At 29.3% G+C, this 13620-nt stretch overlaps 1 protein-coding gene across 2 annotated transcripts; it reads right to left on the bottom strand.

Annotated features, from left to right (window-relative positions):
• Positions 1-222: 222 nt before the first annotated feature.
• LOC109789249 (calcium-dependent protein kinase 26) lies at positions 223-3845 on the bottom strand. Of its 2 annotated transcripts, none has more exons than XM_020348160.3 (5): positions 3620-3845; positions 2232-3162; positions 1816-2016; positions 917-1324; positions 223-826 (listed from the first exon to the last, which is right to left on the bottom strand). In XM_020348160.3, exons 2-5 carry the CDS (start codon positions 2815-2817, stop codon positions 561-563), a joined length of 1461 nt encoding a protein of 486 aa, XP_020203749.1. In that variant the 5' UTR covers positions 2818-3162; positions 3620-3845; the 3' UTR covers positions 223-560. The 2 variants fall into 2 exon arrangements, with proteins under 2 accessions (XP_020203749.1, XP_020203748.1); XM_020348159.3 differs by having other exon boundaries at positions 1816-2112; positions 3620-3844.
• Between the last annotated feature and the right edge of the window lie 9775 nt (positions 3846-13620).

Below are 13620 nucleotides of genomic sequence, written 5' to 3'. Positions count from 1 at the left end.
GTAAATCATTCAGAAAAAGTTTGAGTAAGAATTACTAAACTTATCATTGAAATAAAAGTATAGTAAGTTGCTTATGGATTGTTTAAATGTAATGTGATAATGTGTGATTCAGTAAAGTAAAATAAGATATTTGCTTAATCAACCTACATCCATTGTACATCAAGATTAAACTCATAAACTAAACCAAACACAATAATACTAATATCTTGGCACGCTAGAAAAGAAGTGCAACAGAAACATCAGGTTAAGATAACAGCAGCAAACATCAAGATCAACTTCATTTACAAACCAGGCAGAATGAGTGCCTTTACTCACTCAAGGCACGTAACATGAGAAGGAAAAACAAGAAAGTGAGCAATTAGTATAGCAGAACTTCTCTATCAGACACACACCATTAAACCACTACCAAAACTAAACAAAATCTTGCACCAGCCAGAAGACAGTTATCATCAACACCAATGCAAATGAGGAAAACATATACAACGTGTTAGCTGAGCAAAATTTGCACAAGAATGCTGAAATTTGGACATATCATGAAGCAATCTGAGTCTTCTTTCCGCTTAGCAGACAAGAGATGATCTCAAAGATGTAGGTAGCTGAGTGCACGATGACCAACGGATGACTGATTCAGTCACCACAAGGTCAAGTTGCTCACATTCACCAAGTCCAATTGTCCTGTTTCTCTTGCTGTGGATTCCCAGCATCCTATGTCCATTCATTCCACTTGCCCTTTTAGCATCTACAGGCTTGCGATCCGTTTCATTAACTTCGCGTCCAATGCAAAGGGGAGAATCTTGTAGCACTAGCAACTTTCCCAAGTTTGCTTCTGTGAAAAATTGCAAACTAGATCAGACCAAGGAGTAAAGAGATTATAAAGATGATTAGAATTAGAATAGAAAAAGTTTAATGCATATACCTCCAGCAATTGCATTTACATCTGACATGTTAGCTGAGCACTCTAATTTACAACTCTTTTGCTCAACAACAGAAGTGGGGCTGAGGAATGAAAAGCTAAGCACCGAGGGAACAGGAGAAGAAAATTCCAAACAAGTGGAATCGCCCACACTCTTGAATGAAAACCCACCAGAAACTAGAAATGGAGTGACTGGTTCCACCAAAAAAGATGAAAATGATGATCTGCATGTGAACGTAGGTGATTGAGCATCACAAGTTGGTGAGCCAGCGCCAAAGCTGATGTCCTGATTCCTGGACATAAAAGAGGCAGAGAATGAGCTGCTGCCAATATTGCCTTCTTCACAACTTTGGATTTTATGTTCACTTAGTTGTTCGGGATTTGTTTGGTTGTCCTCCATCCAGCAATGATCTAGAAAGGGAAAGTTCAGATGAAGATTAGGAATACATATTCATTAGATTCTTTTTATTTCTTTCTTTTCTTATTGATTTAGATAATAGTTTTGAACACACGCGCCATAAATGACATAGTATGATGGATTTCATACCTTAAATAACCCCTTAATTGTAATAGCTTTTGGTTTTAGGGAGTGTATTGTCTTATTTCTCTTTGGGGTGTTATGGCATAACTTTATTGCTGAGCCATTTGCCATGATCTAAATGTTTAAAACTGTCAGACTATTGGTTCAATAGGCAGAATTTGCATGTTCTTAATGCATCACTTAAGTTATGCATTCAATAGATAGCAATGATCTTTTTATGTTCAATTTTTTCATATTAATCTATATCTCAGTTGAACTGTCATTATCCTGCTTGGCTAAAAAAGCTCTCATGACCCCAATATTGAATCTACATAAAATAGCTTCAGCTCATAGACATAGCTACATAAAGAAGTAAACTTACCTAAAACCTCTCGTGCAGTGAGCCTTCGAGAAGGATCAGTGCACAACATTCCCTTGATCAAATCCTTAGCTGATTCAGAAACGCGATCCCAAGGTTCCAAAGGAAACTTCAGGGAAGCAGCTTTAACAGCTTCAAAAATGTGTGATTTGGTCTTCCCCCAAAACGGAGGCATTCCGCTCAACAGAATGTAAAGAATAACACCTGCACTCCACACATCAGCAGCCTGGTTATATGCACCAGCCAGTACCTCTGGAGCTATATAAAATGGACTCCCAACTAACCCGTGCAAACTCTGACCTGCTTAAACAAACCCCAATACTTAAAGATGAACACCACACACATTCATAGCAGTAACCAAAATTGAAAGGATTAAAGAAAGCCACCAAGTGCAAAGGAAGCAAAGAAAGTATAAGTACCAGGCTTGATGTATGTTGCAAGTCCAAAATCTGCCAATTTAATAGGAGATGAGGAGGATCTTGTTGCTAAGAGAATGTTCTCAGGCTTCAAATCTCTATGAACAACCCCATTCTCATGACAATACAAAACCACCTGCATTAGGTGCCTAAAGAGAACCCTGGCTTCAGATTCTAAAAACCACCCGTTCTTCTCTAATCTGTGAAACAGCTCCCCTCCAGCACAAAGCTCCATCACCAAGTGAACAAAACCTTCCTCTTCATAAACTGCTTTGAGATCCACAACATTGGGGTGCCCAGATAGCCTAGCCATTATCTCTATCTCAAGCTTCACACTCCTCAAATCATCCAAAGTAACCAACCTATCTTTCGCAATTGATTTGCAGGCCAAAACCTCTCCTGTCAACTTGTCGGAACATGCTCTTATGACACCAAACTGCCCCCAACCCAATTGCTCGCCGAGAATGTACCGATCTTTTAAATTATATACATGATTTGTGTCTAATATGGTCTCAGTCAAACCTGCTACTTTGTAACAATTGTATGAAGTACAAGGTTCATTGCTGCTGTTGCTATTGGCAACAGCCATACCAATTCCGTCCCTCCTCAACAAACCTAGAAATATAAGTAACTATCCGATTCACTCACCCCAACAAAACTCTAGTTGAATCGTTGAAACTTGTGGTTCAGGAGACAACACCACCCTCTTTGGGAAAACAAAACACAAATATCAAACTTTGATTTTTTTTATTTGTATTTTTCTCACTTACACACCAAAACCCTCCATTTGAGAGTCAAAGTCTTTGAAGAAGCTTAACGTGGTTGGAATTTGGCAAAGAAAAAACACAACGTACGGCACACGATACCTTAAATCCGAACCAGTCAGAACTCAGGACCACTTCTCTACCTTCTCCCAAGTCCCAAATCACCTGATCTGCAAAACAGTAACAATGAGACTCACATCAACCACTTCACAATAAAAAAAAAATTAAATAAAAAACTAAACATGTTCATAGCAAACAACCCCCTCTAACAGTAATCACACGACTCAGATCACAATTCACAATAATTTGAAGAGTCAACCTTCCCCAGCTTCAAATTCCACAAAAACAAGTGGTGAAATATTCTTCTAGAACCAGCACATACCCACCACAAACCCAACTGAAAAAGCAAATAAAAAAAACATTTTTTATGCTACCAGCAGAAAATTCCAACCCGTATCACCTCATAACAGACACAAACGATCCTCAATAAACTCCAAAACGACAAAAGAGCGACCCCAGAAGGCAAAACAACTCGGAAACAACAGAACAAGAGAAAACAACACAAACCCATCAGAGTCCACACAAAACCAGACAACCCCAGATCCAAGCACAGCAAAGAGGACTCACCGGTTGCAAAGAGAAACCTTAAAATCCGGAAAAGGGTGGGTCTGAGGAGAGAGAAGGAGGCCGTTGGAGCAGTGGTTGAACTCCACGGAAGAGAGAGCAACCATGGGCTCCAAAGAGGGACCTCTTTGAGACTCAGCACAAACACTAACAACAATAACAGTAACACCAACTTTGTCCTTTATGTTGCTGCTTTGTTCGGTCGTGCCTTTTTGAAATTGAAGGCTCCTCGGACTCCAACATCGACTTCTAATATAGTTAAATGAATCCTACCTCCACAATCATTATTACTAGATTCTTATCTATTTTTATACATTTTATTTATCGCCATAATTATAAAAGGATATCATAATTTAGTGTTTATAATTTTTTATTTTTATTTCATAATTTATTTATTTATTTATATTTATATTTTTAATTATTTCTCTATTCAAAAATTAATTGTATATTTTTATTTTATCATTTCTATTTTTTTATTTTTATGATGAGTCACAAACTACCTCATTTTTCTTAATATAATTAAATTTATAATGAATAAATATTTTAATTTTATATATATATATATATATATATATATATATTATGTAAACATAACCAGATCTACAAAGATTAGTATAGTAATTAAAAGGAAAAGGTTGGAATAGTAAAAAGATGAACTTAAGTTTGGTATTATTACAACCATCTTTACAGTTTTTTCTAAAAACGTACAAGTAACCAATGAGACTTTTTATTAATATTGTTTCCTATTAATTGTATTCTTCTTTCTTTTTGAAGGTACTATTAATTGTATTTTTAATTTAGGATTATATAATGTAATTTAACAATCCCTTTTCTACATTCTTTTTTACCAGATTCTTATTTATTTTATAGATTTCATCATAATGATCATTTATTTTTTATTATTAAAATTTATACGATTTTTTTCTATATATTAACTTAATTACTCAATTCACTTCAATTAAGTAAATTAGTTAATTTATTTTATAACAACAAATTTATCATATTTACATATATTTTTTTTAAAATTATCTCCTCTTTCCTAATTAATATTCCTATGTTTTCTATTATAAAAAAATATTTTTTTACAAATTAAAGAAATTAATTATGCATTAAATTTTAGTAATTTTATAATATTATTTTTGAATTGTTCTTGCTATAAATGTAAAAAATAAAAGTATAACTAAGAAGTTATGCATTAACTATGAAGGATATTTTAAGAGTTGAATGAGATAAAATATTTAAAAATAAAAAAAATGTATTTTTATTTTCTTATAATAGATATTGAATGGGTATTCTTATATGTTCTAACTAAATATAGTAGATGTCTTATATTATTTCTCTTTTTTAATTAATATTTATTTTTCTCTTAAATATTTAGAATACATGTTTATCAAATAATTTAATAATTAATATATTTTTCTAAATTAAGAAACATATTTTAATTTGGAATGTTTTGATATATATAAGAAAATATGAATTAGATCTTATATAAAGGAATAAACAATTATTTTAAGTAGGTCTTATAAATAAGAATGAAGGTACTAAATATATAAATACACATATATAAGAAGGGATTCACTTACTTTGATAAATCATGTTCTACTAGGATCAGACATAATATTGTCGGTCATTCGTCTAATTTTTTTTTGTCGGCTAAGCCGTCAGTAACAATTTTATTTATTTTAATTTTTTATTGTCGATTAAGTCGACACTACGTCAACACAAAATTTATTTTATTTTTTTATTCATCTTCTTTTTCTAATTTATCATTTATTTGTTCGTAATTTTAGCATTACCGAGACTCGATCCTAGAACTTTAACGTGTTAAGGGAACTTGATAACCAACTGCACCATCATACATTATGCGTATATAAGATTCAAATAATCATATTTATCTCTCTCAAAGCACGTATAGTGTCGAAAAAATCAACATTATTCTTTAGAAATAGTGTCGGCTTTTCTGACTCTAAATTTAAATTGAGTTTAGCGTCGAAAAAGCCGACACTATTCTTTAAATACAGCGTCGGCTTTAGGGATGACAAAAATATCCGCACCCGCGAGTATTTGCGGGTAAAATCCGCTATAGATAATAAATGGATAGGCTAATTGGGTGCCCGCGGATAATGGGATGGATAATTTTTTACCCGTTTATAAACGGGGCGGGGGCGTGTATGATGATATCCATACCCGCGGATACCCGTTTAACAATATTTCTTAAATATCCTAATTATCATTGTACCACATAACCCTAAAGCTACACTCTCTCATCTTATTTTCTTACAAAAGTGAGGTTAATGAAGTTACCAACATGTGTTAAGCATGTTATAGAATTATGTAGCTATGTAACATGAGACTTTCACTTACTTATGAGATTGATGTATTTTAAGTTATTGATTATCTTGCATTTTTATTATTATTTTAACAAAATTAACGTTAAAAATAGAAGTTCAAAATTAACATTGATTTTTTTTTAATATTTCAATGACATTAAATATAAACTTAGAATTATTTGTAATATAATTTTTTTTTATTTCTTAAAAAAATTATAAATATCCATGGATATCCGTGGGTATTCAAGAAATTCATGGATACTCGCTTAATGGATACCCGCGCGGATATGGGGTGGGTATGGGGCCAATTTTCATCTAGCGGGGCGGGGACGAGTTTACTATTACCCACCCCCATGGGACCCCATTGCCATCCCTAGTCGGCTTTGTCGACACTAACTTAATTTAAGTTTAGTGTCGGAAAAGCCGATGTTATTCTTTAAATATAGCGTCGACTTTGTCGACACTAACTTAATAACACTACAAGAAAATTCGCTATTACAGACTGCCAGAATCCGTGGGAAATCCCAAAAATCCGTGGGTAATAGTGCATTTCTGACGGATTACCGACAGACACCAATCCGTCGATAAATTGCTCATCTAAAATATTTATCGATGGATTTATCCGTAGGTAACTTTCCGATTGATTTTCCCATGGATTTATCTGTGGGTAAATCTGTGGGAAATTACCCACGGATAAGTCCGTGGGAAATTACCCACAAATAAATCCGTGGGAAATTTTCGTGGGAAATTCTGTGGAAAATCATATTTTTTTTAAAAATTCAAAATTATATTAAATAATTATCCTATTTAAAGATATTAAATCAATCATAATTATGTAAATCAAAACAAGTTCATTCATACAAAATAAAATGTCATACATAACAAATAAAGTTTAGGAGTTCAAATTTAAAATAACATATAGTACGATCTGTAGAATTATAACATAATGTCTAATAATCAGAATATCCAGGTGAATTTTGTTGATGTTGGTCATTAGCTTGTTGATCCTCTGTTGGTTGTCGATTGTCTTGTTGTTGGTCTTGTTGGTGTCTATTTGGTTGTTGAGGTTGATGTTGTTGTTGTTGTTGCTGTTGAAAAGTAGTTTGCATAGTAGGTGGTAGGAATGGGAGTACAACATTGAGAAATGTGTTGAACTGAGTCTGATATTGGGAGGTCAAGGATTGAATCTCAGTCTGATACTGGGAGCGCATCTGACGCATCTCTTCCTCATTAGTTAAAACTCATTGTGTCAACTGAGAAATCTCTTGTGTATTTTGAGACTGACTTAAAGATGTCCCCACAAAGTTGCTATCCTCATTCTCATAAAGATCTCCTGTACCATAACGACGTCCCTTGTATTTTCTACCAATAACTGCATTTCAACATTGACTCCTAAGTCTATCCTCCTCAATAGGGTCTAAAGGGGTGCATTCTGAGGTGCCAACAGTGGACCAAACCTCAGATATAGCTTGAGAAAATCTAGCTTCAAACTCTTCCTATTATCATCATAAACAGTACGTTAAAATAGTGTAAACATTAATTGTATTAAAGACAAATAAAATAAGTAACATAATAGACTCACATATGTCCGCCTAGATCTATCATCAACAAACTGACCAGTATCTTTTCGTAGATGAGTTTGCTGAAAGAGTTCATCATGGTGTACAGGTTGACCAAGCTCCTTTTCCTACAAATAAAAACATTATATAAATAAAAATTTAACATATAAAACTAAGCATTAAAAAAATGAAGAGTAAAATATAATACCATGTGAATGGCATGTTCATTCATGCTAATGGAGCCACATGTGTGCATACTTCCGCCTTTTTCAGATGCTCTATTTTTTTGTGTTTGTGTACACTTTGTACGATATGTAGGTGCATTCCAAGATTCTAATAAAGAATTCCACACACGATCTCCAATCCAATCTGGTTTCTTATTTTTCTTTCGGGCATCCATAAACATCTCAGAAAGTCTATGAGAAGCTTTTGCATTGAATTTTTTTTTTATATTACTTTCGTGGTCAGAACTCCATTTCACCATCCTCTATTAACAACCATATATATTAATTAATAAACAAAGAAACATCTCAAAAAGTCTGTGAGAACAAGCAAGTATTTAACAATAATATATATATTTAATTAATAACCAAATCAATCTATGAAAAATACACTTATATGGGTTTAATACAATTCAATACAATATAATTCAATATAATATAATTCATTGATTAACACTATTAATTACACAAAACTAAACTGGAATAAAATTGAGAATCAAGAAGTATTTACTATACTAACTTTATATTATAACTAGAAGGTAATTGTTATCTTTGAATATAAAGAATTGGAATATCAACACCTAAATCAACAAACAGACCCACATCCATATCAACAAACTAATACCCAATATTTAAATAAACATATAAGTGTATATTTCATAATTCTTTAATTTACCTTAAAACGTTGAAAGAAAATATCTTTATCAGCCTGGGAAATTTCTCCCCATGTGACCCAGGGTGAATGATATTGCTACTTATTAGTCATTGCCTCTGTATCATGCATGTATACTAATAGTTTTTTCTCTATCTATAAACACAAAAAACAAAATTAACAAGCATACCTTGAAAGTACGGTGAAACAATTTGTTTCCTCTAAGTTAGAATACAACGTCCACTAGAAGAATTTAATAGCAAAAATCTCGACCTGTTAATAAAAAAATTGAAATATAATTTATATAAAATCAGGGAACAAATTCAAAACATTTAATCATAATCATATTTGCATCCGGAACGGCCCGTTCTTCATCTGGAATGGCCCATTCTTCATCTGAAACGGGCTGTTTTGGATGAAGAACGGGTCATTCCGGATGAATAACGGGCCGTTCTGGATGAAGAACAGGCTGTTCCGGATGAATAATTAACATAGGATGAGCAGAACAACCCGTTCTGCTTGCAGAACGGGCCGTTCCAGAAACAAAAAATGGGCGAAACACAGCTTAAACGAAACCCTAACATGTGATGTAAGAAATAAAGAAAGAAAAGGAGAAGTTGCATCAATAATGGGACCAAAAACTTCCTATCTTTCAACAAAGAAATCACCTGCAATGAGATGAGACCACAAGGAGCCACAAGGAGCCACAAGGAGGGAGGAGGAAAAACTTCCTTTGCCACGTAAATGAGACCACCTGCAACAGCTAAGGGCCTTTGGGCATATAAAACATAAGAAACACCTTTTTTTTTTGTCAAAATATTTATTAAATATATTAGTATTATATTACATTTTTAAATCGATTTTAAATTTGATCTATAACTATTATAAAAAATATATTAAGGTTATGTAATTATTTTTTGTCTCCATTTTTTAGTGGACCATTATATTTTTTGGATATAAAAAAAATTAGGAAATTGCTACAGTACCCTCAAAGATTGAGGGGTTTCAATACATTCTTAGAATGTAAACTCATAAAAAATTTAAAAAAATTAATTTAATTATAAAATGAATAATCCAAATTATATTTATAAAATAAAAAGTAAGATAAAATTATAGAGATTAAAATTATAAAATTTCAATAATGTTATAAAACATTAAAAAAGAAAAGAATTAATAAATAATAGAAATAAAAATTATTAAAATTACAATATAGAAATTCAAAAATTTAAGACAAAAAGACAAAAATATACTTAAAAAATAATTCAAATTAAAATATAGAAATTCAAATATTTTAAGTGAAAAGACAAAAATATACTTAAAAAATAATTAAAATTAAACTATTTAAATATATAATCATATTATTACAAATAAAATCAGAATATATAAAATAAAAATAAAAATAAAATGAATAAATAATTTAAAAATTAAAAGAATAAAATATCATAAATATTATTTAAATAAATTATTAAAAATATAAAATATAAAATAAAATTATAATTACAACTATACCGATACCCTCTCAAACAATATGAGTACCATAGAATTTCTCAAAAAATTATATTCTCTTTAAATAACTACATACAATCTTCTAATATTCTATCTACATATCATTATTAGAAGCACAAAGTGATTCAACTCTCCTAGTATTTATAAAAATATTTAATTTTTAATATTATTTTTATTTTTAACAAAATTTATAAAATCATTTAATATATATGTATATATATATGGTGTATATATTAAAGAGAATGGATTTTTTTACTCTAAGAGTAAGTCTAACTAGACTTATTATGTTCAATAACTCATGTTCTATATCAAATTTTAACGATCTAACCGTTCAATTTAAAGTTCTTAATGCATAGATCAAATATGTAAATTGTTAGAAAATTTGAAAATTATTTGATACTTCGTTTTATTAATTTGAATTAATGTATAAAATGATTCTATGATTATCCGTCAATTTGAATTAATGAAATGAAGTATCAAATGATTTTCAAATTTTCTAAAAATTTGCAGATTTGATCTATGCATTAAGAATTTTAAATTGAATAGTTGGATCATTAAAATTTAATGTTGAACATGAGTTATTGAATGGAGTAAGTCTAGGTAAACTTACTCTTTGAGTAAAAAGATCCATCTTCGTATATATATATATATTAAATTAGTTTATCACGTACCATTATATATATATATATACTAGGAGAAAGAGGAAACAGACACTTGGTGTCTTTAAATCTTTTTAAAAGTAAAATAATTAAAATTTATTTATTTATTTCTTAAGAATTAAGGGTATAATTATCCATGATTTTTTAGACAAAAATCAGTTACAAGATGACGTATATTTCCCTTTATCTATTACTATAGATAATCAAACAACTATATATTTAACTATTTTTCTTCCATTTATTTTCTCTGTCTTTATCTCTACTTTCTATATATAGATTCATTGAAGTTTTAAATACTCATATTTATACTCGTTACTTTGTATTTTATTGATTTGCTTAAATATAAAATTCAGAAATCAATAAAATGAAAATTTAAGAAATTGCTACAACTTGAAGAGATATTTTTAAATCAATTAGTTATTAGGAAAAAAAATAATTATTTAGTGTAATTATTTTAAATATAATGTTTTAAGTTTTAAATAAAGAAGATTTAATCTAGAAAAATTCCATTAACCCCTACTTGAAGTTTTTCTCAATGACGTCGTACGTATATCTCTTCTCAAATTTTTAAGTGAGTATTAATTTTCTTATTTATTTATTTAAGTGGCACATACAACTACTTATATAAGATAATAATATTTATACACTATTAAGAGAAAATAATTTATTAATACAAATATCAATAATTAAATGAGATTTGATCTCTTATTTCATTATTTCAACCTTTTTTAAATATATTTTAAATATCATGCACACTGTAATTTAAAAAATATATTAAATTTAAGTAATAATTTTAAAAATGAATTGAAAAAAATCTTATTTTCAAAATTGAAGATCAATGAAAGTTTTCATCAAAATGACATAGTATTGGATGTAACTTAGAAATAAATGATAGACACATATATATGATTTGCAGAACATAATTTAACTTTTTTCCCCTTATTTAATTAATAATGTTATTTTGAAAGAGATGAGTAATTTTTAAAAATTAAAGAAAATATATGTTATTCTTAAATTTGGACGTCATGTGTTGGTATTTTTCAAGATAAGTAAAAAAAATCACATTTATGCTAATTAGTTTATAATTTATAATAACCTAAAGATATAATTATATATAGGTAAGCCATACCTCACTCACTTTGATTTATATTTATCTTATTCATTACAATATATTTATATTTTGAAAACACCCATATAATAATGAAAATATTATATAGTGCGTTGTTGTGTGTATCGACGGGATCAGGATTGCTTGCATTTGAAAAAAAATTGGCTTATATTTTATTTAATAATTTCAGACAGATCTATATCCGTCGGAAATTTCAGACGAATTTAAATTCGTCGAAAATTTCGTCAGAAATTTCAGATGGATTTAAATCTGTTGGAAATTCTGTCGAAAATTCCATCAGTTAAAAATCTGTCATAAATTCTGTCAGAAATTTTTGACGAATTTTTGTCCGTGAGAAATTATTCGTTGGAAATTTAACTTTTTCTTGTAGTGTAACTTAATTTAAATTTAGTGTCGAAAAAGCCGACACTACATCTTAAAATAACGTCGGGAAAGGGTGGATGGCAACGGGAAAGGGTGGATTTACGTTTCAATATCTTCGTCTCTGTCCTCGAGTTTGTACCTCATACTCATTCTCATCCTTAATACTTGATGAGTATGGAATTTGTGTTCCATCTTCATCCTCTTTATATCAAGTATACTTGTATATGTTCAAGAATTAATTAAATATTTTCTTGCAAAAAAAATGTATTAAAAAAAGAATTCCAACATAGAGTAGTAATTACAAAATTACACTAATCAAGTTTTATCTTACATAAATTTAAAATAAAGTAAGAATTACATAAGTCTTGAATAAATTCTAAAAAAAAAGTAAATTAAGTTTATAAAATTTAAAGCTAGAATGAGGATAGGGATACACATGAGGCTGATAAGTATATATATCCATCTTGTACCCATACTTGTACCTGGTCAAACTAGGTATTTCCTATAAAAATTTATTTGTCATTCATATATTTTACATCTAATTTTAACGATCCAATTGTTAAAATAAAAAATAATAAAGATTATAACATGTAAATTAAGTGAGATAATGTATAACTATAAGATTTTAAAATAATTTTAAACAAAAATAGGGACTAAAGGAGGTTACAAAATAAGTGGATAGTTATTATTGATAGAAAGGTTAAATTTTTTGTATACATATTTTATTTCTTCTAAGCTAGCCTTATGAGATATGATGGTGGAAAAAACATTAGTATACAATAAAGGGATATAAATGTCCAAAAAAATGTGAAAACCAAATGGAGGTATCTCTTTTATATATATATATATATATATATATATATATATATATATATATATATATATATTCTAATTTACCCTTATGAAATATGATGGTGGAAAAAATATTAGTATAAAATAAAGGGATATAAATGTCTAAAAAAATGTGAAAACCAAATGGAGGTATCTCCTTTATATATAGTATAGAAGTATATGCTAACGGGGTTGAAAGACTAAAAACACTTGGCATCTTTATGTATTTTGTTTTAAAATAATTTAAATAAAAATAAAGTAGAGGTTAAAGAATGTTAATCAAGTGAGATAATATGCAATTAGAAAAGAATAAAATAATCTTAAATAAAATTGGAGACTAAAAGTAGTTACAAAATAATAAGATAATATTATTTATAAAATGGTTATTAAAGATAATGGTAGTTACTAAAAAAATTCTTCAGTTTTTTAATTTTTTCTTAATAACTAAAGTGTATAATGGTTCAACATAGAGACCAAAGGTAGTTCCTATAGGAGGTGTCTGCTTTTTATATTACGTTAGAATATATTAGATAAAAAAAAAAGATACTTTGTGCATCTTAATATTTATTTAGATAAAAGGAAATAAAAAAAAGTAGAGTGAGTAGTTATTAAAAAAAATAGTAGTTACTAAAAAATTTATTGAATTTTAATTTTTTTTAATAACAAAAGGATATAATAGTCTACTTGTTGGGGTTTCATTAGATGAATTTTCAAAAAAATAATTTTCATTAAAAGATCTCATAAGCGAAATAAC

The sequence above is a fragment of the Cajanus cajan genome, chromosome 1 (assembly GCF_000230855.2).
Source record: "Cajanus cajan strain Asha chromosome 1, NIPB_CcT2T_4, whole genome shotgun sequence".
Taxonomy (NCBI): domain Eukaryota; kingdom Viridiplantae; phylum Streptophyta; class Magnoliopsida; order Fabales; family Fabaceae; genus Cajanus; species Cajanus cajan.
The sequence above is the reverse complement of the archived record's forward strand: the minus strand, read 5'-3'. Positions and strand labels throughout refer to the sequence as shown.